The 27,858-nt window shown below is 48.7% G+C and overlaps 1 protein-coding gene and 1 non-coding gene across 2 annotated transcripts in view; one reads left to right on the top strand and one right to left on the bottom strand.

Moving 5' to 3' along the window:
* ULK2 (unc-51 like autophagy activating kinase 2) overlaps positions 1-26,987 on the top strand; it is a 93,545-nt gene extending 66,558 nt beyond the window's left edge. The window contains exons 17-27 of the mRNA XM_056865264.1: positions 444-524; positions 4,891-5,171; positions 6,326-6,525; positions 11,570-11,679; positions 12,964-13,116; positions 14,097-14,305; positions 16,635-16,813; positions 20,925-21,043; positions 22,677-22,834; positions 25,675-25,810; positions 26,699-26,987. Of these exons, the coding sequence (XP_056721242.1) occupies positions 444-524; positions 4,891-5,171; positions 6,326-6,525; positions 11,570-11,679; positions 12,964-13,116; positions 14,097-14,305; positions 16,635-16,813; positions 20,925-21,043; positions 22,677-22,834; positions 25,675-25,810; positions 26,699-26,766 (1,694 nt within the window). The 3' untranslated portion in view covers positions 26,767-26,987. The remainder of the gene's footprint in view (positions 1-443; positions 525-4,890; positions 5,172-6,325; positions 6,526-11,569; positions 11,680-12,963; positions 13,117-14,096; positions 14,306-16,634; positions 16,814-20,924; positions 21,044-22,676; positions 22,835-25,674; positions 25,811-26,698) is intronic.
* Positions 19,470-19,541, bottom strand: TRNAA-CGC (transfer RNA alanine (anticodon CGC)). Its single transcript has one exon. It is a non-coding gene; the product is annotated as a tRNA-Ala (tRNA).
* Positions 26,988-27,858: the final 871 nt, after the last annotated feature.

Here is a 27,858-nt window from a genome sequence, read left to right as displayed (position 1 = left end):
CCTTGGGAGCTAACTTTGTTAGAAGCTCTGCTAATCTTTTCCGTGGCTGGCCTGCGCCTGCGCAGTCCCATGTGTGCCTGCACAGAAGACCACTCAACGAACAACAGTTACAGGTAAGTGCAACACTGTTTTTCCCTGAAAACCGCCCAGGAATTCCTGTATCGATAAGGGGGCCGTGGGAAGGGTACCTTGAGGGAAGGAAGCTTGGAAACTGCTGGTAGATGCTACGCTCAGATCTTTTCAAGTTTGTGGCTCCTCTTGTGGAGTGGAAGTTGGAGAGGGTTTTTTGAAAAAGAGAAAGACACGAATTCCCCATTTACAAAAGTCACATTAAAAAGGTGCTGTAGGAAGGATGCGGTGAGTTTTTTCTGTTTTATTGAACGTTCTCCAAGTAGAAGAAAACCATCGCATATCTTTGGTTTTTTTTTCTGGTCTCTCCTCAGTTGGCACCATCCCTGAGCAACTTGGACACTGCTGTTGTGGGCAGCTGCAAGGGCATGAAGCCAGGAGCCGGAACTCCTCAGGTGAGTGGACTTCGAGGACTGTGTTGTGTAGAGGCTGGGCAGCGAATCAGGAAGCCTTTTTGTTCAGGTGTTGTCTCTGCCATGGACTCACTTGGTCATCTTTAGGAAAGTCAGGGCCCTCCATCTGCAATATGGAGATTATAATGCCCGTCCACCAGACTGGGTTGGTGTAAGGACTGCAGCAGAAGACTATGAAGTGCTTCCCACTCTCATGAGTACAGTGTAAGTGTTGAGGATTCTATTTAAGTGTTGAGTATTGTTAAACAATAAAACAACAATAATAATTTTAAAAATAGCAGTCAGAACCTTGGATCTAGGCAAACTTTAGCCTCACTTTACAGATGGAATCATTGAGGCTTCCAGAAGGTTTATACCAACAGGGTTTGGGGGCAAAATAAGTGCCATCAGTAAGAACATAGAAAGGTCCTGCTGGATCAGACCAAGGCCCATCAAGTCCAGCAGTCTGTTCACTCAGTGGCCAACCAGATACCTTTAGGAAGCCCACAAACAAGACGACTGCAGCAGCATTATCCTGCCTATGTTCCACGGCACCTAATAGAATAGGCATGCTCCTCTCCTGGAGAGAACAGGTATGCATCATGACTGGTATTCATTTTTACTAGTAGCCATGCATAGCCCTCTCCTCCATGAACATGTCCGCTCCCCTCTTAAAGCCTTCCAATTTAGCAGTCATCACCACATCCTGGGACAGGGAGTTCCACAATTTAACTATGCGTTGTGTGAAGAAATACTTCCTTCTATCTGTTTGAATCTTTCACCCTCCAGCTTCAGTATACGACCCCGCATTCTAGTATTATGAGAGAGGGAGAAAAGCTTCTCCCTGTCCACTCTCTCCATACCATGCATAATTTCATAGACCTCTCTCATGTCTCTCTTTAACTGCCTTCTTTCCACGGTGAGACACGGTGAGAGAGAGGCTGACCCTCTGTCAAATGGGGAAAGTGTTTCTTGGTTCTGCCAATGCAGCCTACTGCCAATTTAGAGGTCCCGGTCCAAAATAAACAAGGTACAGCAAGATCCAGGCACAGACCCTTCCAGCAGGCACAGACCCTTCCAGCAAAAGGTGAATAGAAACTGTGTGAGGGCCTGAATGGGCCATATGGAGGGGGGGAGAGGTGTTTGATTATTCAGTGACTGCTTTGTCAATTGAAATGGACTCCACACACACACACACACACACACCATGATGTTGCTTTCCATCTTCCCCTTCCCCAAAGGGCAGCACTGGGGGGAGATGGCAGCGGAGTTGATAGGGGAAACCTCGCAGTGGGGAAGTGAAACGTCTTTCCCTTTGTGGCCCCTATCCAGGTCCCCGTGTTGCCTCTGGTAGCCTTTTGCTTGGAAGATCTGATCACAGGCCTCCCATGGCTTGTTTGATTGGGGGGGGGGGACACCTCCTTTTAAAGAATGAGGCAATGTCTTCTGGTTGGCTACGTGGGCTGCCTTAAAAGAAAGACAACTTGCTGGAGCCCGTGTTGGATCAGTTCCCAGGGCTCTAAACTCTCTAACACGCTGAGAAAATGACGCTGGCCTAAATACTTGGCTCATGTGCGTGGTTTTCTTAGAAGTGCTTGTCTCCAGGGCGGAAGGCACACAGCCAAAGCTGTGGCCTTGTATGACCCTCTGCTTTCTTGTGTCCTTTTGCTGATGGAGCATTGGAGGTTTTGCTGTAGAACCTCTGAGATTCTGCTGTCCTTTACTGTGGCTCAGGGAAAAAAAATCTCTGAAGTTTGTTTGTGACTCTTTTGCAGTCATTTTGTGTAATTTTCGATGAAATCATAGAAGTGAAAAAGTCTCCGCTGCCCCCTCTCTATAAAGTATGTCCTGAATAGACACTTATTCCAGGTGTGTGTGTATCACCCCTTGGACTGACCATCTGCTGTAGAGGTTGTCTTGGAAGCCACCGTTTGGCTGGAAAAGGATTTGAGGTAGGGGAAGAGTAGCTTTCTTTACAACGCTTCTATGGGGAAAGGCCGTAGCTCAGTGGTAGAGCTTGGCATGCAGAAAGTCCCAGGTTCAGTCCTCGGCATCTCCAGTTAAAGGGACTAGGCAAGTAGGTGATGTGAAAGACCTCAGCCTGAGACCCTGGAGAGCCGCTGCCGGTCTGAGTAGACCAGGGGTTCTCAACAAGGGGGGAATTCCCCCCCCCGAGGGGGAATTTTATGGTTCCAGGGGGGGAATTGGGACCACTATCCAGCCAAGTGTGATGTCCTGTAGATTATGTACTACCTGTAAAATTGTAGTTTGTTTTTTAATTTAATCTGACATTCAATAAAGTTAATGACTATCTTGGGAAGGGGGGAATTATATTCTGAACAATGGTGAAAGGGGGAATGGTGCAAAAAAGGTTGAGAACCACTGGAGTAGACAATACTGACTTTGATGGACTTAGGGTCTGATTCAATATAAGGCAGCTTCACGTATTGATGTATGCCTTATGAACTGCTGACCAGGTCAAAAATGAGAGGCTGACTTCCATTCATGCGGAAGGGAGTGGATAAGGGAGGTACAGCCTAGCCTTGTGGAATGGCAACCGGCATCCAGCTTTTCAAGGGTGTTGTGAAGGCGAGCCGAAGTCATCTTCCCATAAAATTAAATTCCCATGCTGAGACGATCCAGATTCCACACCAAGGAAAGCTGAATGCTGCAACTGGGGTAATTTTTTTCAAATGGAGCAACTTTGTAAGGTTTATATTATTTACTTCATTTATTCCCTGCTTTTCTCCCCAGTGGGGAACATCATTGAACACATGAACACATGAAGCTGCCTTATACTGAATCAGACCTTTGCTCCATCAAAGTCAGTATTATTAGCGCCACCCGCAGGTTACGCTAAGGTTCGGCCCTTGATGCTTCGTCCTAGTACAAAATGAACCAGAGGCAAAGGCAAAAGTGAAAATCTTTAGTTTATTGTGCACAATAAAGGCCACTGCTAGCAAACAAAGGTTGCCTATGCAGACAGCATCGAATACAAGCAAACTTGTCATATACCTTCTGGGTGGTGTGTAGTAGTACAACATTATGACACACACGTGACATACAGCAGTTGCTTAATAGAATAATAAAATGTACTAATAACACATGTTAGTATAATCAATATATTGGAATGTGGACTGGCAGTGCATTGACTGTTGGGGTCTCTTTGAAATGCGTAGACACTCTTTGAAATGCGTGTTATACTGATATGCATAGATGTCAGATTGTCATCATTACTTCAGGACATACATCCTATTAACATACCCTTTGGATACTCACTGTACTAGTCCTTGTGATGTTCTATAAACAATGGACATCAGATATCTCTGTTGGCGCTTCAGGTTTTCTATCTATGCATAGTATACTGTTCTTTACACAAGCTCCCATTGGCATTTTCTCAAGGAGCCTTCCCTGTCAGCATTCCTTTCCCACAACATTCCTTCCCCGAAGGGCAGAGTGTAATCATGGCATGGATTAGTACAAAATCTAATATAGAAAAGGATTAATTCAAAATTGAATATGGCATGTCCCCTATCAGTATTGTCTACTCAGACCGGCAGCAGCTCTCCAGGGTCTCAGGCAGAGGTCTTTCACATCACCTGCTTGCCCAGTCCCTTTAGCTGGAGAGGCTGGGGATTGAATCTGGGACCTTCTGCATGCCAAGCAGAGGCTCTACCACTGAACCACGGCCCCTCCCCATCATTCTCCTCTCCATTTTATCCTTGCAAAACCCCTGTGAAGTAGGTTAGGCTGAATATGGGGGGCTGGCCCCAAAGCCACCCAGAAAGCTTCTGTGGCAGAGTGGGGATTCCAACCTGGGCCTCCCAGATCCTCTTTGTGAAGTACCTTCAACAGCACCTGGAAAACTCACTCAGCCACCTAGCTGGCTTCTCAGATATTGCCAAGTACAGGCTTCCAAGTAAATCTCAGGGAGATGGATTTTGTGCCCAGTCCTGCATTCTCTGGGTGTTCTTCACTTAACTTCACACACGCCCACAAATAGGCCTGGTCATGTGAATCTTTCATTTGGGAGGGCACTGGAAGAAAAGAGCCGTGGGAAGGGGGGAGAGATGTCTCCTGGCTCTGTAGGTGCTCTCTAGGAACCAGAATCCAGAGGATCTCATAAGAACATAAGATAAGCCCTGCTGGATCAGGCCAAGGCCCATCAAGTCCAGCATTCTGTTCACATGGTAGCCAACCAGGTGCCTCTAGGAAGCCCACAAACAAGACAACTGCAGCAGCATTATCCTGCCTCTGTTCCAGAACACCTCATATATTAGGCATGCTCCTCTGATCCTGGAGATCAGATCTCTCATCTCAGAAGGGAGAATCTTGCTGGGTGTTGCATCCTTCCTTCCTCTCCCTCCAGGCTCCCCGGCTCCCCAGTCTCAGTCTCCACAGTCCCTCCTGCTCGGAGCCCGGCTACAGAGTGTGCCGACCCTGACCGACATCTACCAAAACAAACAGAAGCTTCGGAAGCAGCACTCGGACCCCGTTTGCCCGTCGTATGCCGGCTATGGCCATTCTCCGCAGCCTGCCAGGCCCGTCAGCCTGGGGACGTCGCCCACCAAGCACATGGGCTCCTCCCCCAGGAGCTCTGATTGGCTCTTCAAAACTCCCCTGCCGACCATCATAGGCTCTCCCACAAAGGTGAGGACGGGGAGCCGGACAGGATGTGCTTGGTTGCGTGGCTCTTAGGCTTCAGAGCAACACCAAGACCAGCTGTTTCGGCTGCGGTTAAAAAGTCAGGGGAGGGTCCCTGGAAATGCATCCTCCCTTCTTAGAAGCCCCCCCCCTGCATAGCCATGGTTGAGGTATACATTTGGCCTGATGGTAACAGAATTCAAAGCTTAATAAGTCCTAGTGCCAGTTCATTGGAAAAGCAGGGCAGAGTGGGCTGTGAGAAAGTAGTGGCAGCACGACAAGATGACAGCGGGGAGGCAGCGAAGAGGAGAGGAGAAGCAGTGGGGCTGTCAAAGCAATGGGTGGGGGTGGGGAGGCAGCAGGTACAAGGCGAAGGAAGGAGGAGCCAGTAGCGTGTAATTGAAGTGGGGATCAGCATGGGAGGCTTTTAGAGAGCTTCCCTAAGAAGGTCTTCTCAGAATCCTATGGAGGACTACTCATTAACAAGTCAAGTTTATTGTATAAGGCCATCACAGTCTTAAACATAGATCAACAGGTTAAAATATACAAAACCAGAATCATAGTCAGTCATGTTTATTGTGCATGGCCATAGGCCTTTACAATCTAGACAATACTGCAAAAACTTAAAATATATATAAAACTATTAAAAGTCGTAAGATTAAAACACACCAATTTGGCTCTTTTCCTCATTCAATGGCTTTCTTTGCCCTGATTTTCCTGGCCGCAAGGCAACCAGAATCATTGAAGAAATACAGAAATTAAAAAGTTAAAATACACCCATTCGGCTCTATCCAGCTTTACCACCTTTCATGATTTGCTTTGCCCTGATTTTCTTGGCCGCCAGACCATACAGTGCCATTTTGGGGGGAAATATAAGGGCCCGTATCTGATAACAAATAGATTAATCTGTCAGCATTCGATTATAATTGTGACGCTGAAAGAATGCTTGCCAAAAACTTGTTCCAGGGCTTAGTGTATAAAGGACAGGACAGGACATAATGAGGGAGATCTTCTACTGAGCCACTGCATGAACAAATGCATTGAGCCAGAGGTGTTTTTTTTTTTTTAAAAATGGCCTGCAAGGAGATCTGTGGGCATAGTTCGGAACTAAAATAAACTGAAATAAAAGTTAAACAGGGCACCCAATTCTTTCTTTTTAGGCATCTGCTCCTTTCAAGATCCCGAAAACCCAAGCATCCTCCAACTTAGTGGGACTGGTCAGCCGCCAGGGGTCCGCAGCAGACGCCCCATTGCAGCAGTTGAAAGACGTGAGCGAGATGAGGGACTTCTCACATTTCCACTTGACCCAGGGAAGTGAGAGACAAGCGGCAGAACAGCACGGCAAGGCTCTCTTTGGCAGGTAACAGTTGCCCTCACTTTTGTTCAACATTGTCTTCTAAGCAGGGGAGCCACCTGCAGGAACGCTGTCATGTCTTGAGACACCCTTTACTCTGCTCTGGTTGGACCTCACCTAGAGTACTGTGCTCAGTTTCGGGCACCACAATTTAAGAAGGATGTAGACAAGCTGGAATGTGTCCAGAGGAGGGCAACAAAGATAGTGAGGGGTCTGGAGACCAAGTCCTATGAGGAAAGGTTGAAGGAGCTGGGTATGTTTAGCCTGAAGAGAAGACTGAGAGTTGATATGATAACCATCTTCAAGTAATTGGCTTTCCTATAGAGGAGGGTGCCGAGTTGTTTTCTGTTGCCCCAGAAGGTGGGACCAGAACCAACAGGTTGAAATTAAATCAAAAGAGTTTCCATCTAGACATTAGGAAGAATTTTTTAACAGAGCGGTTCCTCAGTGGAACAGGCTTCTTCAGGAGGTGGTAAGCACTCCTTCCCTGGAGGTTTTTAAGCAGAGGCTAGATGGCCATCTGTCAGCAATGCTGATTCTTTGACCTTAGGCAGATCATGAGAGGGAGGGCACCTTGGCCATCTTCTGGGCATGGAGTAGGGGTCACTGGGGTGTGGGGGGAAGGTAGTTGTGAATTTCATGCATTGTGCAAGGGGTTGATGACCCTCGTGAATTTTCTGCATTGTGCAGGGGGTCTATGACCCTCCAGTACCCAAGGCAGCACCACCTCTCTGCAAAGCTACCATGGCATACTGACTAAAAATTGTGAACCGAGAAGACCCCAAAGCCCTTAAGCCCCTTCAGCAATGCTTTTTTAGTTGGGCACATCTTATGAGGATTGCCCCTTTTGCAGGCTGTCTTTAAACAAACAGGAGGTCCTGTTCACCCCAGTGGGGCTTGCACAAGAAAAGGCCCCAGTGGATTATGGTCTTTGTGGTTTTTGCTACAGCCAGGTCTGGTGCATCTAAATATAACTCTTGTTTCCTGGTAGAGCTTTCCCACGGTGCTCTCCAGTTCCCTTTTGTGATTACAGTTTGCATTTCATTTTCTTTCACACGGGCAGCTGCTTTCAAACTGCTGCCGAGACAACTGGGTTTTTATCACATGTTTGAAATAATCGGGGCGGGGGGGAGTTGTGGCATTAGGCTGTTTTTCTAGTTCCTTCTCTCTCTCCTGAGAAGTACCTAACAATAACGCTGGCTAAGAGGGTCTCTCTAGTTTGCTCTTTCCACCTTGTGGAACGCTCAGGGGTGAGTTAAGACGTAATCAGAAAGATTACAGGCCGTTGTTAGGAGTGGTTACCCAGGAACGGAATCATAGAGTTGGAAGGGGCCAGCAAGCCAACCTCTTGCTCAATGTAGGATCAGCCTAGAGCAGTGATGGCGAACCTTTTAGAGACCGAGTGCCCAAACTGCAACCAAAAACCCACTTATTTATCGCCGAGTGCCAATGCGGCAATTTAACCTGAATACCACCCCCAGAGGGGGCCCAGAGGGAGAGGCTAGGGTTGCCAAGTTCCTCTTCGCCATGAGTGGGAGGTTTTTGGGGTGGTGCCTGAGGAGGGCGGGGTTTGGGGAAGGACTTCAGTGCCATAGAGTCCAATTGCCAAAGTGGCAATTTTTTCCAGGGGAACTGATCTCTATTGGTTGGAGATCACCTGTAATAGCAGATCTCCAGCTAGTACCTGGAGATTGGCAACTAGTTCCTTAGTGTTTTCTCTCTACATATCAAGACAAATGGAAAGGTGTTTGGAGGATGGCTTGTGGGCACTTCAAAGGTGGAATAGGACTGCACACCCCTCCACCCGCACAGACCCAGAGGGAGCCGGAGAAGCCGCTGGAGGGAAAGAAGAAGGAAGGAAAGAAGGGAAGGGAGGGGGAAAGGGAAGGGAGGGAGGGAGAGAAAAAGAAAAAGAGAGAGAAAGGGAGAAAGAAATGGAGCAAGGGAGAGAAAGAAAAGGACAGAGGGAGACAGAAAAAGAAAGAGGCCATTTATGCATGGGAGGTTTTGCCTTGGATTTGCCACTCGGTGGGGCGCTGCGACAGGCTTGTGAGAGGCGAGCAGGGTGGGGCAGAGGGCGCCTCCTTCGCACCCACCGACCAGCCACGCCCCTCCGCCCGCACAGGCCCAGAGGGCGCCGGAGAAGCCACCAGCCATGCCGAGTGTGGGTGCTCGGCTTCTGTTCCCCGCTCTCCCATTCGCCTGGCTGGCCGTGCACGCTCCAGCGGCGGCAATGGCGGCAGCTTCTGTGGGAGAGTCCGGGGGCCACCGCCAATGATGTCGGAGGTTCCCCCCCCTGGGCTACAGCCTCCCCCATCCGGGGCGGGGCAGAGCCGGAAAGGCCAGCGGCTTGGAGGAACCGCGCGTGCCGGCAGAAAGGGCTACGCGTGCCGGAAGTGGCACGCGTGCCATAGGTTCGCCAACACGGGCCTAGAGCATCCCTGACAAGTGTTTGTCCAGCCTCTGCTTAAAGACTGCCAGTGAGAGGGAGCTCACCACCTCCCTAGGTAGCTACTTCCACAACCAACTCTTACTGTAAAAATTGTTTTCCTGTTATCCAGCCAGTATCTTTCTACCCTCATTTTAAACCCATTATTGCAAGTCCTGTCCTCTGCTGCCAACAGGAACAGCTCCCTGCCCTCCTCTAAGTGACAGCCCTTCATATACTTCAAGAGAGCAATCATGTCCCCCCTCAACCTCCTCCTCTCCAGACTAAACATTCCCAACTCCCTCAGCCTTTCCTCGCAGGGCTTGGTCTCCAGGCCCCTGATCATCCTCGTCACTCTCCTCTGCACCCGCTCCATTCTGTTCACATCCTTTTTGAAGTGAGGCCTCCAGAACTGCACACAGGACTCCAGGTGCGGCCTGACCAATGCAGTGTACAGCGGTACTATGACATCTTGCGATTTGGATGTTATGCCTCTGTTGCTGCGCCCCAAGATCGAATTAGCCTTGTTTGTTGCTGCGTCACACTGGCCGCTCATATTTAACTTACGGTCCACAACTGCAACCCACCTCTGTTTGTGTTTATATGCAACCTGCATTATTTGAGACGTGCCAAGAAACACGCAACTCACCAGAGCTCCTGCTTCCACTGCCGCTTGGGCAGCTGGCAGGCCACGATCCGTGGCTGCTGGGCTTGAAAGGAACAGGAGACACTGGCTTCTACAGAGTCTGATCATTGCTCCATCTTGCTCAGTAACATCTTAGGCTCTTGGGCAGAGAAAGGTCTAGCCCAGCACTTGTCAATAATTGTAGGTGCCGGGCATTGAACCTCTGTCTTTCCGTATGCCACGCAGCTGCTGTGCCCAGGAGCCACGCCCTGTTCCAGCTTGATAGGTCACAATGTCTACGGGCCTGGTTTACACTGACATTGTTTAACTGTGATCTCTGAAGCGCCTTGTGGATTCTATTGCTTTTCTTTAAGTGGGCGGGTGGCAGGAAGAGGGCCTGCGTGGGGTATGCTAGCACAGAAACGAGATGTCTTGAAAAGGTGTGATTCTTTCATTCACAAGAAAGATGGGACTGTCTGGATTTTAAGCACACTGGTACACTTCTTTAGAGCAAGTGTGGTATAGTGGTTAAAGTGTTGGACTAGGATCTGGGAGAGCCAGGTTCGAATCCCCACTCTGCCATGGAAACTTGCTGGGTGTCCTTGGGCCAGTCACACACACTCAGCCTCGACCCTGGCTAGTATCTGGATGGGAGGCCTCCAGTGCATGGGAGACCTCGTGATGCAGAGGCAGGCAATGGGAAATAACCTCTGAATGTCTCTTGCCTTGAAAACCCTACGGGGTCACCATAAATCAGCTGTGATTTGACAGGCCAAAAAAAAATCAGTTTTTGACAAGTAAGACTTTTTTTTTTTTTTGCAATGTCTTTAGCAGGGTCCCTGCCTTGAGCCCTTAGGATGGGGCAGATTAGAAATCTTTTTGAAATAGCAACCCTTCTGTAAAGAAAAGGGGGCAGTGCCTGTCCTGGTGGGCAGGGCTGTGCAGGACCGGATGGTACATGTGAGAGCCACTGCTTAAATCTTCCACTTGATTTTGCTGCTCTGCCTGTCCTGTGGCTGTAGAGGGCAGTTAGCCAATGGATTCTTGTCCCATTGTTTCCCCCCCCTCCAAAGTTTGCTGACGATTCAAGGGGGAGGAAAGAAGACAAGATGGGCAACTAGATTCGAGTCCAGTAGCACTTGAAAGACCAACAAGATTTTCGGGGTATGAGCTTTCAAAAGTCAACGCTCCCTTCATCAGTTACCTTATCTGGACTGCATGGGACCAGAAGTAGATCTTTCCATATTTTGGAATATTTGTATATACATAATGAGATAGCTTGGGGATGGGACCCAAGTCTAAACATGAAATTCATTGATGTTTTAGATATGTTTTAAATGTATTTTATACATATAGTCTGAATGTAAATGTAAACAATATTTTTAATAATTTTGTGGGGGAGGGGCTGTGGCTCAGTGGTAGAGCATCTGTTTGGCATGCAGAATGGCCCAGGTTCAATCCCTGGCATCCCCAGTTAAAGGGACTAGACAAGTAGGTGATGTGAAAGACCTCTGCCTGAGACTCTGGAGAGCCGCTGCTGGTCTGAGTAGACAATGCTGACTTTGATGGACCAGGGATCTGATTCAGTATAAGGCAGCTTCATGTGTACATTTAACCATCAGTGGCGCTGCTGAGGGCCTGTGAATAATGCCTGCATGCCGGCTTTTTGGATCTGTCTGGATATCAGATGTCCGGATAAGGGATACTCAGCCGATATCTGATGAAGGGAGTTTTGACTCGAAAGCTCATACCCTGAAAAACTTGTTGGATCTCTAAGGTGCCAATGAACTTGAATCTAGCTTTTGTACCTCAGACCAGCACAGCTACCCTCTGCAGTTATCTTCAGGGTAGACGGCACAGCACAGCTGGGCCCTCAGCCTGGTGTTTTCCCATAGTGTTCCCCTTGCTTCCCCACCCTCTCAAGGAGCCCTGTCACCTCCCCCCCCCACCAGTCCCCTTTTATTTCGTCCCTTCAAGGCCTTTGTTCTTCCATCTAGGTCTGTAAGTACGGGCAAGCTGTCAGATCAGCAAGCAAAGGCTGTTCTCGGCGGCCAGCTCTACCAGGGTAGCACAGACAGCCTTAATACCGAACGGCCAATGGATACAGGTAAGGGAACGGATCACCAGAACGCTCCACATGGCCAAGTATTGGCTGAGGCGGGCAGAGAGGTGTCCTTGTTCAGTTTCTGCACCTTCTGGCAGCCATTCTTTGCCCACCACTGCTTGTCCACACTGCCAGAAGCCAGAGTATGTTTCTTTTCACTAAGAGCAAAATTGTAAGCAACTGTTTCACTGTACCTTAGTTCAATGTTTAATTCAACCAGATTTAAATCAACGAGAGCTAGTATGGTGTAGCAGTTAGTGTCAGACTAGGATCTGGGAGACTCGGTTTCAAATACTCACTTTGCTGTGGAAGCACTTTGGGTGACCAGTCACATACATCCTCTCAGCCTTGCCTACCTCACAGGGTGGAGGTTGTGAGGGTGAAATGGAGGGGAGAACGATGTTATCTGAAGAAGGTTGGTTTTTCTATGCCGACTTTCTCTACCACTTAAGGAAGAATCAAACCGGCTTACAATCACCTTCCCCTCCCCACAACAGACACCCTGTGAGGTAGGTGGGGCTGAGAGAGCTCTAAGATAACAGTGACTAGCCCAAGGTCACCCAGCTGGCTTCATGTGTAGGAGTGGGGAAACAAATCCAGTTCACCAGATTAGCCTCCACCGCTCATGTGGAGGAGTGGGGAATCAAACCCGGTTCTCCAGATCAAGCTCCACCACTCCAAACCACCACTCTTAACTAGCCAAATCAATAAATTAGATTAAATGTAGCGGGATTGGTTAGGACCAGAGAGCTTTGCACCAGGAACCATGCAGTGGGGAAAAAGTCACCGACTGGTCATCCCTGGCGTAAGCGAAAGGATTCTCAAAAGAAGCGAGGAAAGAAAGGCAGGAACAGGTATGTACAACCAGTGAGAAATCACAGGTGCAAAGGGAGGTTCGCGTGTTGCTCAGACCCCAGTGGGCCTGACTCTTGCCCTCCCCAACTCACCGGTATTCAGCTTCAGTTTTGCCTGGGAATCCTCAAGCTAGTTTCCCAAGGATGACAGTGTTGTGTAGTGGTGAAGAGTGGTGGAGTCTGATCGGGAGAACCGGGCTTGATTCCCCACTCCACATGAGCGGCGGAAGCTAATCTGGTGAACTGGATTTGTTTCCCCACGCCTCCACATGAAGCCAGCTGGGTGACCTTGGGCTAGTCACCCTCTCTCAGCCTCACCTCCCTCACAGGGTGTCTGTTGTGGGAAGGGAAGGTGCTTGGAAGCCGGTTTGATTCTTCCTTAAGTGGTAGAGAAAGCTGGCGTATAAAAACTAACTCCTTCCTTCCTCTGCAGCTCCTCCAGGGGCCTGTGGCCTCGTAACGGTGACTCCTTCCATGGGAGCTGGTACATGTTCGAGAGCTGTGATGTTCACTGTGGGATCCCCTCCGAACAGTTCCACCCCTCCAACCTGCACCCACATGGTCCTCAGAGCCAGGACGACATCAGGTGAGGCTGCGATGACCTGGGGTAGAAACTTGCTGTGGTGCCATGAGGCAATCTTGAGGTCAAGAAAGGTTGCCCCAACTCGCCCACGTCTGAGTCAGAATGCCTTTCCAGTGTTTTAAGGAAGGCAGATTAACATGCCCTGTTCTTAGACTTTGCTAATAACTGGGATGTGTTGAAACAGCAGCGTAGACAGCAAATGCTAGATTTCTCTCAGCTGCACGTCAGTGGACTTTGGTTCATCATCAGTGGAGCCCAAGCATCATTATTTTACTCAGGGTTGGGTCCTAGGACACTTTTCCACTAGTGGCGGCTGGTAGCCCTTCCCTGCATCTCTAGGAGCCTTCCGTTGGCAGAAGATTCTCTCACATTGGTGGAAGACGTCTTGCATCGGGGAAAACGCCACTGTTGGTGGTGTTAAGCTGTGTCCTTTACCATGCTGATGGGTCACAACGGTTGCCAGCTGGAAGACCCAGACGCAAGGTCAACGGTGGGATTTTCATGCTCCTATTAACACCAGCCCCATGTAGATTCCTCCAGGACTGCATTTGGGAGCAGAAATCCTTGCAGAGCCTATGTGTGCAAATGATGTTGCCTTGAGCCAGCACGGTGTAGTGGTTAAGAGTGGTGGACTCTAATTGGGTTTGATTCCCCGCTCCTCCACATGAGCGGCAGACTCTAATCTGGTGAAGTGGGTTGGTTTCCCCACTTCTCCACATGAAGCCAGCTGGGTGACCTTGGGCTAGTCACAGTTCTCTTGAGCACTCTCAGCCCCACCTACCTCACAAGGTGCCTGTTGTGGTGAGAGGAAGGGAAGGAGATTGTAAGCCGGTTTGATTCTCCTTGTAAGGTAGAGAAAGTCGGCATATAAAAACCAACTCTTCTCCTTCTTCTATTGGATTTCAGTCCAAGGCCATGAGCTACACTAGTCTGTTAGACTGACATGCATATCTTTGTTCGTTTTTTCCTCACGCTGCTCCCAGTTGGCTCCAGCAGTTCTGGAGGGTCTCTCTGCTCAACCAGCGGCCGTGTCCACATGGGCTCTCCACCTGGGGTCTATTTGGGCGCATCTCCTCCTGGACCAGAGGCGGCACCATGCCTGAAGTACATGGCTTATGGCACTTCACCACCCAGCTTGGAGGGGTTTATCACTTTCGAAGCCCCTGAACTGCCGGAAGAAACTTTGATGGAGGTACAGAAGGGCAAGGGAAATAATTGATTTGACTGTTTTGTTTTCAGTTCTGTTAAAATCTGCCTTGGATAAGTTGTTGGCTGGGCCTGGTGGGCTGCAAAATCCAGAGTTTTTGTAATGTTTCATCAGCTGCCTTGAGCTTTAAGGGGGGTGGGGGGTGAAACCAGAATGGAAAAGATGGTAAGCAACAAAATGTTTCCTAAAAGGATGTAAAGAATCCCAGATTTTAATGCCTGGATTTCCAGCTTACTGCAGTCTGTGTTGGAGAGAACATCCCCCCCCCCCCCCCGGGCAGAGCTTTTCTGCCTACTCAGTGCTGCCTCCTGGCAGCTGAAACACATACTTGTTCTTACCCCATGGCTCAGGAGCCAAGCCTCCAGAGATCCAGAAAGACCAAATTGCATAGCCAAACGTCTGGCGTCCTATGAACAAAGTGGGGTTTTCCTGATATTTAATATCTGGGTGCAAGAAATGTGTGCAGTGGTAAAGGGGGCTGCCATCATCACATTGTGCTGAGATTTTTTTATTTGTAAGCTGCTTTAAGAACCACTGTGCAGGAGAAAAGTAGGATAAACATGTTTTAAATGAATAAATCAGGACACTGCCTAGAGAAGTGTCTGTGGAAATGCCAAGAAATGGTCAGAAAAGACCTGACAAAGGGAGCTTTGACTCTCAAGAGCTTATTCACTGAAAATCTTGTTGGGCTCTAAGGTGCTACTGGACTTGAAGCAAGCTGTTCTACTGCAGACCAACCCTCGGAAACTGTCCTCACATACATTGTCTCTCAAGCCCTTTGCAGCATCCCTATGAGGTTGGCTTGGACCTATTGTTTGCTTTGCATTAGGAAAGGTTTCTGAAAACTGTGACTAGCCCAAGGCCTGCCTGAGGACACTTGTGCTTATGGCCAAGCTGATGTCACAGCCCCCCATTTGCTGCCATTCTGCTTTGCTGGCTGACTCCCGTTTGAGTCCCTGCCGTCTCAGTGGGGCGGCTTTAGAGGACGGGACTGGCAACTCTATTGAGTGCTCTCATCAGCCCCTTGAGGAAATTGATTATCCTCCAGCTCTAATCTTGGCAAGAGGAGATTTGTTTCCTCAGCGAGTGGTCAAATTGTGGAATTCGCTGCCAGTGGATGTAGTGATGGCCACAAGTGTAAATAACTTTAAGAGGGGATCCAGCTGCTTCATGGAAGGGAGGCTAATCAATGGCTACTAAAGGGAACCTCTGCCGTCCACTGGCCAGGAAATCTCTGAATACCAGTACTAGGAAGTGAGATCAGGAGAAAGCCCCTGGGTTTTTAAAAAGTATTTTATTTTCCACTTTCATAAACAAACATACAATACATAAACAATACATTACAGACATGAAAGCTACAGCTAGATAATAACAAGTGTTCCCTGGGTGGGCATAGCCAGTCCCCCCATCTTATAATCTTCCCTATGTTTAACTATACTTGCTTAGTCACATTAAATATAAACTGCTTGATCACTCCCATAATTATATACCTTATGCTAACTAATTAATTAAACTAAAATCTACTGTCTCGTATGTAATCTCTAATTAGTTAGTAATAATAACTGAATTCCATTATATACTTTTCGCTTAGTATGTTTAGCATAACCTTGTAACTAAACTTTTTACGTTTCAGTTTTAAGAAACATATGCTCTGCATAATGTCCAGTGCCTCTGGGGTTTTTTGGCCCTCCGGGTTCCCCACTGTGTGAACTGCAGGGACCAGGGTTCTACCTCAGCATGGCTCTTTTTGTCTAAGCTACCTGGCAGGGCTTGGCAGCAGCCATTGACCGACGGGTGTGCGGTGAAAGGTTAAGGAGTTCTGTTCTGCCCTTTGTAGAATCATAGAGTTGGAAGGGACTACCAGGGTCATCTAGTCCAACCTACTGCACAGTGCAGGAAATTCACAACTACTTCACACACACACACACACACACAGTGACCCCTACTCCATGCCCAGAAGATGGCAAAAAATCCCTCCAGGATCCCTGGCCAATCTAGCCTGGAGGAAAATTGCTTCCTGACCCCAAAGTGGTGAGCAGCACTACCCTGGCCGTGCAAGAAAGGCCCACAAGAGCTAAACACTGATGCAACCCTTCCTGCCCTCTCTCTTATGATCTGCCTAAGGTCGCAGAATCAGCATTGCTGACTGATGGCCATCTAGCCTCTGCTTAAAAACCTCCAAAGGAGAGCCCACCACCTCCCGAGGAAGCCTGTTCCGCTGAGGAACCGCTCTGTCAGAAAGTTCCTCCTCATGTTTAGCCGGAAACTCTTTTGATTTACTTTTCAAAATTACATCAAATTCCTTCCCCCTCAGCGAGAGCACACCGACACCCTGCGCCACCTGAACTTGATGCTGGCCTTCATCGAGTGCGTGCTGGACCTGACAGCCATCCGGGGTGGGAACCCAGATCTGTGCTCCTCAGCGGTCTCTCTGTATCAGATCCAGGAGAGCGTGGTCGTTGATCAAATCAGCCAGCTGAGCAAGGACTGGGGGTAGGTAGCCGCATGCCTGACCGTCTTACTGGCTTATTTTAATTTATCGTCTGCCTTTCTCACTGGAACTCGAGGCGGATTGTTCATAAGGTGGAACTATTCAGTCATTTGGTAAGCCAGTTTACAAAAAGATGATGACATTTGAATGATAACAGTGTTTTAATCTAACAGCAAAGATTCCTACCTCCGTCTTGTCACACTACAGTTTCTACTTGCTCATCCTTAGCCATACAACTACAGCAGTCAGATTTTGGTTCAGAGACTCTCTGGCGTCACCAGGTGATTACAGGGAAAAGCCAAACAATAACTCAGCACACAGACTTTCAAATAAACTGGAATAATGTTGATCTAACTCAGCTAAATACATGTTACCTAGGCTGTAGCAGTTTCCTCAGCATGTGCAGAGTAGTAACACTATGTTGGAGGAGTCTTAACCCCTACCCAACCTCCCGTGGACCCTAGTTTCCACTGAAGAGAAGGAAAAATCCCAAATGTCCAGATATTTATGGTCAGCGGAATTAGGCCTAAGCCAGCCTCCTCTCAAATAGTGATGAGCTTGTTTGTTTGTTTGTATATTTATTATTTCAATTTCGAGCCTGCCCACCCTGGCCAAAGCCAGGCTCAGGGCAGGTAACAACCATAAAATCAAAATAGTTCAATGTAGATATCCATAAAACATTTAAAACTGTAAAATACGATAGCCAGCCATCATTCAACTAATTAAATCATAGATGGTGCTCAATTTCCACATAGTATTTGCGGAGGGCAACAGGCTGCACATCCATGTAGAAACATGGGTCATAAAAAAGAAAAGGGGGGTAGGGGAGGCCAGCTCAGATGACACCTGCGGCTTTCTTCAGTTATAGGCCTGGTGGAATAGCTGTCTTGCAGGCCCTGTGGAACTCTTTCAGGTTTCTTAGGGCCCTGGTGTTACCAAGAAGAGCATTCCACCAGGCTGGAGCCCGGGCTGCAAAGGCCCTGGTTCTTGTTGAGGACAGCCGTCCACTCTTAGGGCCGGCAACCACCAGCAAGTTATCAGCAGAACGTAATGTCCTTCAGGGGGTATACCAGGAGAGGGGATCCTGAAGGTATGAGGGCCCCAGACTGTGTAATTCCCACGCAAAGCCCCATCTCTGATGTCAGAGGCTACTGTTACCAATCAGAAAATTAGTAAATGATAATGAACACATGAAGCTGCCTTATACTGAATCCGACCCTTGGTCCATCCCAAGTCAGTATTGTCTACTCAGACCAGCAGCGGCTCTCCAGGGTCTCAGACTGAGGTCTTTCACATCACCTACTTGCCTAGTCGAGTGGTCGGCAAACCGTGGCTCCCGAGCCGCATGCGGCTCTTTGACCCATTGAGTGTGGCTCCCCCCCTCCCCTCCCCCCCGGTCCGTTGGCTGATGCTGCTCCTCTGCATCCCCGCGCCCAGCCAGGCAGAGGCGCCGCGCTCCCGCCGGACTCTAGCGCGCCCCAGGCGGGAGGAGCCAGCAGGCGAGCAGGAGGCAGCGCCCCCCTCCCCCAGCCTCCCCTCCTCTCTCTCTCTCTCTCTCCAGCGGGGAGGGATCAGTGGCGGCAGCTGGCCACCCAGGCTGCTGCTGCAAGGGGGGGGGAGAGGCAGGCTCTTCCTCGCGCTGGGCCGTCTCGAGGCTGGCGGGGCTCCGCCTGCCCAGCTGTTAGGCAGGGTGCGCCGGGCTGTTTCCCTGCCCCGCCTCCTGCTTCCCCGGCTGCCTGCGCCTCTTTCCCGGCCGGCTGTTCTGCTGGGAGCCCGTCCCCCTCCCTCAGAGAGGGAAGAGTCGGTGGAGTCGTCGGTTTGTCGTCCCGTGTCGGCCGGTAAGTCTGCCGACTCGGGACAAAATCCTCATCCCTGGCTGAGCGTGGGTGGACGTTTGGCTGACCGGGGGGCGGGGAGATAGCGGAGCCGGCTTCTTGGGAGGGGCCGTGGCTTGGGGGTCGGCGCAGACAGGCGAGACCTTCGCCCTGCCAGTGAATGGGAGGTTTTGCCTTGGATTTGCCACTCAGATGCACAACTCAACTATAAGCCCCCCTGCAGAGTTTTGAGAATGCAGATGGGGAAAATGTACAGTGTTTGTCAGTCATTGTCATGATTTAATTTTATGGATACCTTACTTACTTTTTTCCCTCCTCAGAGGCCATGTCTACCCACTGGCTTGCTTGTCGGTAGACCTGGACTCCGAGGAGGGGAAAAAGTCCCCCTTCAGAGGCCAGGTCTACCAATAGGCTTCTATGATTAGAAGCCAGGTCTACTGTCAAGAAAGCCAATGGGTAGACCTGGCCTCCCAACGGGACTCAGCCGGAGGCCAGCTCTACCAATAGGCTTTTATGGCGGTAGACCAGGCCTCCAGACGAGGACTCCGGACGGGGAGGGGAAAATGGCAGGGACTTACAATTTAATTTTTATCAATAAATAAGATCACTATTAAGTATGATATCAAGTTTTATTCAGTGTACCTATAGTTTAATTAAGACTTAAAACTTTAATTAAAGTTTATTAAGTTAATAAACAGTGTACCTACCTATATAGTTTAAGTTTAAGAAATTTGGCTCTCAAAAGAAATCTCAATTGTTGTACTGTTGATATTTGGCTCTTTTGACTAATGAGTTTGCCGACCCCTGGCCTAGTCCCTTTAACTGGAGATGCCAGGGATTGAACCTGGGACCTTGTGCATGCGAAGCAGATGCTCTAGCACTGAGCCACAGCCCCTCCCCCTCAGGCATCTGATAAATGGCCCTGAACATCCATGACAAATATGTGGTCTGGCCAAAACCAAATTATCCTCTGTACCAAAAGGATTAAGTTGGCAGGGTGGCCCAATGTGGAATGGAAATGAATGGGTGATTCTAACCCCAGGTGCCCAAGAGCCCACACCCTCTAGGTGGCACTCTTGAGCCCCAGCGAAGGTTTTGGATTTCTGTCACAGGTACACAAAATTGTAGTACTTGTCTGGAATTTCTTGAGAAAGCAAAGGTGGGTGCACTTAAAAGACAACATTCCTTTCTGCTTACTACCAGATTATTGGCCCCACTCTTCCGAAATGTAGCCCGCTCACTGTGTGCTCACTTTGTATGGGGAGTACTGACATATCCTTCAAGCATGAAGTCTCAGCCAACACACAAACAAGGCGCGCTCCCTCCGACTCCTTTCCTTCCCACACGTTTAGGGCAACAGTACAGAACTCTTTCAGCTCATGCAGAGGTGGGCAGTGGCGAACCACCCCCGATTGTCTCTTGCCTTGAAAACCCTACTGGGTCGCCTTATGTTGGCTGTGATTTGACAGTGCAGAAACACACACACGCCTTGTCCTAAGTCTGCTGTATGAGAGAGGTGTCTAGGCCCAGCTGACTGGAGTAGCTGCCATCCATAGGAATGCCAGGGCTTGACACTGTAGGTGACTTTTCCCCTCCTGAAAACTAAGGAAATTCAGCCAAGTTGCTTGAGCTAGCAGCTGTCTCTGAGTCCCTGTCCTGGCCACGAAGCATATCCTTGAGATATGGAGGTTGAGAAGGAAGCTTCTCTCTTGGCATGCCACTCCACTTAGCAAAAGAAGAAGAAGAGTTGGTTTTGATATGCCGATTTTCTCTACCACTTAAGGGAGAATCAAACCAGCTTACAATCACCTTCCCTTCCCTCCCCACAATAGACACCCTGTGAAGTAGATGGTCTAGAAGAAGAAGAGTTGGTTTTTATATCCCGCTTCTCTCTACCTTTAAGGAGTCTCAAAGCGGCTCATAATCGCCTTCCCTTCCCCTCCCCACAACAGACACCTTGTGAGGTTGGTGGGGCTGATAGTGTTCTGAGAGAACTGTGACTAGCCCAAGGTCACCCAGCAGGCTTCACATGGAGGAGTGGGGAATCGAACTCGGTTCTCCAGGTTAGAGTCCGCTGTCTATGTGGAGGAGTGAGGAATTGAACCCTGCCCTCCCGATTAGAGTCCACCGCTCTTAACCACTACACCACGCTGGCTCTAGGTTTTTGCTAGATGCTTCTCCTGCCAGCCTGGGCCTCAATGCCTGCCTGTCATAACCAGGGGTGCAAAATGTGCCACCTGCGCTCCTTAAAACGGGAACTTTTCTCCTTTCCTCCCAGGCAAGTCGAACAGCTGGTGCTGTACATGAAAGCAGCGCAGTTACTGGCCTCCTCCTTGCACCTGGCGAAAGCTCAGATCAAATCGGCAAAACTGAATTTGTCTAGTGCTGTGAAGCAAGGTAGGTGTGCCCAACCCCGGTTGGCCCTCTTCCTGGTCTCTTGAGAACCAAGGGCACAAACGAAAAGTTGCCCTGCATTGGCACACTGCAGGGAAGGGATCCATAGCGGTTGGCAAGCTGTTTCTTTTGGCGGGGTTGGTCTGCCATTACGGATATTTTCACCCAGGAGCCCCCGAGAACCTCTGGAATACAACTTGAGGGAGAGGAATGCTTGTTTGATAGCATTTGAGATCTGATCAAGATGGTCACTTTCAGCCACTCTCAGCCTAAGCTTGACTGGCAACAGCCCCGTGCTGCAGAGTGGTAAGCTGCAGTACTGCAGTCCAAGCTCTTCTCACGACCTGAGTTCAATTCCAACGGAAATCGTTTTCAGGTAGCCGGCTCAAGGTTGGCTCAGCCTTCCATCCTTCCAAGGTCGGGAAAATGAGTACCCGGTTTGCTGGGGGTAAAGTGTAGATGACTGGGGAACGCAGTGGGAAACCGCCCCGTAAACATGGTCTGCCTAGTAAACTTCACACGAAGCTGCCTTATACGGAATCAGCCCCTTCGTCCATCAAAGTCAGTATCGCCTACTTAGGCTGGCATCGGCTCTCCAGGGCCTCAGGCAGGGGTCTTTCACATCATCTACCTGCCTAGTCCCTTTAACTGGAGATGCCGGGGATTGAACCTGTGACCTTCTTCATGCTTCCAAGATGCTCTACCACTGAGCTACAGCCCCTCCCTTCGTGTATGTCACCCCATGGGTCAGTAATGACCCACTGCTTGCACCTTTACCTTTTTAAAGAATTTGAGCTCTGATCAAGATGGTCACTTTCAAGCCTCCTTTCAGCCTAAACTTGACTGGCAACAGCCATATGATTGTTGCAGATTGCATGTTGAATCTGGATGGCGGGGGCTAAGTTACAGGTACAGGGGAGAATGGGCGAAGTCACTTAGACCGTGACGCACACACCCTTGGCTGCTTGTGCAAGGTAGGCTCGGAGGAGCAAAGCAAGCAGGCCAGCAGGGAGGAATGCCAGACTGCAGGATCAGGCCATGCCATGTCTGTGATCTGTACTGCATGGGGAATGTAACAGACTCCCTCAGCCATCCTCGTGGCTGCATGGACGTGAATGCTAAGGAGTTCCGGCCACTCGACAGTACACGTTTAAATAAAAGAAGGTGGTGGAGAGAGCACTTGGATTCTGCTTCCTTGCCTGCAGGTAGTTTAGACTGTTTCCCTCTGTTATGCGCAGGAGGTTTATCCTGACTCTCTGGCCAACTGAAGAACTGCCCAGATGGGCTGCACCAGCAAAGGTGTAAGCAAAGCAAAGAGTGCACAAGGAATCTCCAAATGGATAAACGTGTCAGGATCATCAAATAAATACCTTTTATCTATTTGAAGATTCCTTGTATACCCTTTGTTTACATCTCTGGTCAGCTGGCCTTGAACAAGTTTAGAGAAGAACCAGGGACCAGTGAGAGGCCTGTGGTTTTACACCTGGGAACAAGGCTTTGTCCCCTCATAGCAGTCTTCTGATGCTGGTCTGGCAGGGTTATTTGTGGTGGGGAATTTGGAGGTTAAATATCAGCAGCGACGGAAACTTGGGGTGTCTGTAGCCCGAGGGACTCCTCAACCATTTCTTCCCTACAGTGGTCAGAAACCTGAACGAAAGGTACAAATTCTGCATCGCCATGTGCAAGAAGCTGACGGAAAAGCTGAACCGGTTCTTTTCGGACAAGCAGCGGTTTGTCGACGAAATCAACAGTGTCACGGCGGAGAAGCTCATCTACAGTTGCGCTGTGGAGATGGTAAGGAGCACATGAAGCTGCCTTATACTGAATCAGACCCTTGGTCCATCAAAGTCAGTATTGTCTACTCCAACCGGCAGCCGCTCTCCAGGGTCTCAGGCACAGGTCTTTCACATCACCTTCTTGCCTAATCACTTTAACTGGAGATGCCGGAGATTGAACCTGGGACCTTCTGCATGCCAAGCAGATGCTCTACCACTGGGCCACGGCCCCTGCCTCGAACACAGGGGCCTTGAACACAGGTGCCAGAGGGGGCGCGTTCTCCAGGGCTCCCTCGGCCTTGGGGCTTTAGCATCTGCTTCACGGGGTGGGGGGTCTAAGTGGCAATGAGGCTGTTTGGCAAAGTCCTGGACAGACCAGTAGCCAGGGGGACAGGTGGGGTTGAGTAAACAAGCTTAGACAGACAATTTTTCCATCATTGTTTTCTTTTTTTAAGTTTTCTTAATAAAAAGGGACAGTTAACAGTAAATATATACATCAACTAAAAACAGTCACATAATCACATAAAGTCGCATAAAATACTTTACAACCATGCATCCCCTTCTCGCTTAACTGAAACTATCTTTTTATAAAATGGACATTTCCATTCTTTGAATAGTTCTTGTCCATAACAGGTCTACACTATTTATATCATTACACTTTTTTGGTAAGCAGTTAGCTTCACTGAAATATACACCTCTTTTATTTTTGACAACCAATCATGGTATCTTAGGGGAGGTTTTCTGGTTCCCCTGCCTAGCAAAGACCATTCTAGCTGCAGTCCACCATTGTTTTCACGGGCTGGAATACTATGCGTGAACTTCCCGGCCTAGTTTCCTCACTTGTAAAGGTGGATGTGAGCTCATGTGTTGCCATTCAGAGAGGCACACAAACAAATTAGGCAGAGGATTGGAACTCTGAGGATTAATTAAAATTGGTTTTCCGTTTGTTAATACCTTTTTTTTATGCTTGAAAGTTACCAAGGCAGCATTTTCCATTTTTGTCTGGCAAAATCTTTCGTCAGTCTGAAACAATAAATTAGTCCCAGCTCCCTCGGTGCGACGCAGTCCCACTTGCCATTACACCTTGGGAGGAATGAGGAAATGAGCCAAGCCGAGACCTCATATGGTGTTGCTGAAGGTGGAGGCAGATGCCCTGGAACCCTGGGCAAAATGAAAAGGGTTTAGGATGCTTCCAACAGATGCTCCAGGTGCCTCAGGCGCTCTGGAAGGGTGGCTTGCGGGGCCCGTAGATGCAGGGTAGCTGTATTGTTTTGTGTGTTTTTTAAAATATTTTTTTATTTATTAACAAAAACAAAACATACAAAACACATAAAGGCATACGTACAGCATATCAAACATAAGAAGTGCCATATGTTAACTACTTTCTATAACAGCCAGGTTATGGAAAATATCCAGATTAGAAGACACTACTATATAACACTCCAATATCCCTAGTTGAAATATAGTATTCTACCTAATGGTTTTTGAGATTATTCCTGTTTATATTGCTATCAGGGTAGCTGTACTGTGGCCCCCTGCTGTTCAGCCTCAGCAAAGAGGAGGCTGCTCCGGTTCCTAGAAAGTTTGGCACGCACACCAGCCTCTTTGGGAAAGGAACCTTTGTCTCCGTGTCCTGCAGGCCTGCTTCTGAGTCTTGACATTTTGAAGAAAAAATACCCTCTCTCACTTCTTTGCTCTATATTTTTTTATTTGCTTCATTTATAGCCCACCCTTTTTGTGGCAGATCATTGAGATTAAGATAAGTGCAGTCAAACAACATAAGGCATCCAGTGAACAATGCAGTAGAACACAATTTTGCACACCTTTGTGCCGTGTGAAGCCCGTGACAGGTCAGTGCTGTCATCTAAGGGGGAGGGGAGAGCTCCCTCTTGGCCTGGACTCAGCCAGGGGCTGGCTGGGAGGGCCACCTGGGAGTCACCTCCCCCCCACACACATACACACACTGCACCGCTGTAAGCTCCATGGAGGAGAGGCAGCGTGCAGATGTCAAGTGGGTTCTCTTGCGGCCTTAAGGACATAAGAAAGGCCCTGCTGGATCAGACCCAGGCCCATCAGGTCCAGCAGTCTGTTCACACAGGGGCCAACCAGGTGCCTTCAGGAAGCTCACAAACAAGACAACTGAAGCAGCATTATCCTGCCTGTGTTCCACAGCACCTAACATAATAGGCATGCTCCTCTGATCCTGGAGAGAATAGGTATGCATCATGACTAGTATCCATTTTGACTAGTAACCATGGATAGCCCTCTCCTCCATGAACATGCCCACTCCCCTCTTAAAGCCTTCCAAGTTGGCAGCCATCACCACATCCTGGGGCAGGGAGTTCTACAGTTTATGCGTTGTGTGAAGAAATACTTCCTTTTATCTGTTTTGAATCTCTCACCCTCCAGCTTCAGCAGATGACCCCACATTCTAGTATTTATGAGAGAGAAAAGGTTCTCCCTGTCCACTCTCTCCATACCATGCATAATTTCATAGACATCTATCATGTCTCCCCTGCTCAAACGTTCACCTACCCTTCCAGTGCTGCCCACGCCTCATGTCTTTGGTATAGATGTCAAGAGGAAAGTCTGTATTTTGGGGACCGTAGGTATCCCTTGTGAGTGGATGGGATAGCCTATATTTAAACCCCCTGGCTTGCTTTCTTTCTTTAGCCCTGACCTAATTTTTAATGTTTCCATTTATATCCCACCTTCTGTCCCTCCTACACTTTCATACCGAGGGCAGCTTGCTTAATGTCAGTTGGCTGAGCCCCTTTTTCTTTGAGTGCTGTTGTCAAGACCCCCTGCCCTATTTCTTGCCTTCCCCCCAAGCTCATCCACTTTTCCAAACCTCCCCAGGTACAGGACGCAGCCCTGGATGAGATGTTTCAGCAGACAGAAGATATTGCATACCGATACCAGAAAGCAGCCCTGCTGCTTGAAGGCCTAGCAAAGATTTTGCAAGACCCGGCCGATATAGAAAACATCAATAAATGTAAGTGCTTTGGACCAAGCCACACCTGGAGGCCCTGCTGTGCGTGGGTTGTGTCTGAGCATCCTGAACTGGCCCGTTTGCTTGCAAGCAAGCTCTTCAGGTTCACGTTTTTTGCCTTTCATCTCATTTACCCACTCGCCTACGCTCAGTTGCGGTTCACTCATTCCATCTGGTTTAACAGCATACGCGTAATACCTTTCATTCAGGCCAACCAAAATGGCGTAAAACATTGTGCAAGCTTTCAAGCTCATCAGAACTCTTCATCAGGCTAGATGTTACAAAAATTTAAAAACCGAGGAGGAAAAAGCAGATTCGCCATTGTCACAGGGAAAATTTGGGGGAGGGGGAACTTCCTCCTCATTTTTTTAAACCAAGAGAGCTAGTGTGGTGTAGTGGTTAAGAGTGGTGGTTTGGAGCGGTGGACTCTGATGTGAAGAACCAGGTTTGATTCCCCACTCCTCCACATGAGCGGTGGAGGCTCATTTGGTGAACTGGGTTGGTTTCCCCGCTCCTACACATGAAGCCAGCTGGGTGACCGTAGGCTAGTCACAGTTCTATTAAGAGCTCTCTCAGCCCCACCTACCTCACAGGGTGTCTGTTATGGGGAGGGGAAGGGAAGGTGATTGTAAGCCGGTTTGAGTCTCCCTGAAGTGGTAGAGAAAGTCGGCATAGAAAAACCAACTCTTCTTCTAAATTTTTTTAACCTCTCGCCTGATGAAGAGTTCTGATGAGCTCAAAAGCTTGCACACTGTTCAGTGTCATTTCAGTTGGTATTAACATGTATTTTGTTTCACGTTTTGGATTTTGCGTGGGCCAATACACCTGTTTACAACTTTTTCCTTTTGGTGCGCACACCTGTGTGTTCAGTGCCTTCTCTCTTGTTTTCAGATAAGTCTAGTATTGAGCGGAGGCTCTCTGCTCTTTGCTGCAGCGCAGTGGCCGTATACGAACAGTAGGCGCATCATCCAAGACCACTCGGGGATGTCCTGCCTCAGCAAAATGGTCAGCCTTGGTTCTACTTAAATGTTTTTCATTTCTGTGGTTGACTACCAAAGAAAAATGCAGTTAATTCCGAGAAGGGGAGAAATTCAAAACAACTGCGTAGGAGACTCGTCTTATGACTGATCTGGCCCTCTCTCCCTTCTCTTTTGCCGAGCAGCCAGATTTTAAAAGACTCATCTTCCACGTGTTCAACAAACCTTCCTTTGTGGACTTTCAGCTTGGCCTTTATTTGTCTTCACAAGATGGAGACACAAAGAGCCATTTTCTTCTTCTTCTGCAAGGTTTCCTCTTTGAAAAGGATCCCTTTTCTGAAACAAAACTCTGGAGCGGAGACGAGAAAATGTTGACTTCAAACCTACATGTGGGGAAGCTTTGGGGGCTCGATTCGGATTTGAGCTCGTGTCTTCTTAATGCCACTTGAGAAGCCATCGAGGAGAGGAGGAAATGGCACCTTCCGGAAAAGACAGGGGAGTTATGGACCTGGGGACTTCTTTTACAATTTTGGTGTGGTCTGTTGAGAAACCCTGAAACTAATTTTAGCAGTTACTGTGGATATACACCCTTGATGTTTTCTTCTTCTTGACTTCTCCCTTACCTACCCCCAAAACAGTTTATATTGCACTAATTTACTAAAGAAACTCATCTGTTTGTGAGGAACTATTTAAACAAGAAAAGGCACAACTCGGGGGGGGGCGTATTTTACTATACATTGAAAACACACACACAACAGCAGCAACAAAAGAGAGAACTGAACCTTTTCCTCAATGACAACCTGCAGCAGCTTAGAAGACTTTCAGGCAAAGGTGTCCAAAATGCCTTCCCATGAACCTTCCTGTTTGATACCAGTTTAGCTAATATTTCAATATGGACTCTCTTAATCACATTCAGAAGTGGATGAGGGGTTTCCTATCTCTTCTTCCTCCCAGGATAGAGGTTTGGTTGCTTCATTCTGTGGTCAGACCAATTTCTCACCTCTTGGTTTGTTTTGTTTTGTTCTGTGTTAGAAAGATAGTTTTGGACCTTTGCTTACAGAGTTACTTGAGACT

The sequence above is a fragment of the Euleptes europaea genome, chromosome 19 (assembly GCF_029931775.1).
Source record: "Euleptes europaea isolate rEulEur1 chromosome 19, rEulEur1.hap1, whole genome shotgun sequence".
NCBI classification, from domain to species: Eukaryota; Metazoa; Chordata; class Lepidosauria; order Squamata; family Sphaerodactylidae; genus Euleptes; species Euleptes europaea.
Note: the sequence above shows the minus strand (reverse complement) of the source record. Positions and strands in the feature narration are given on the sequence as shown.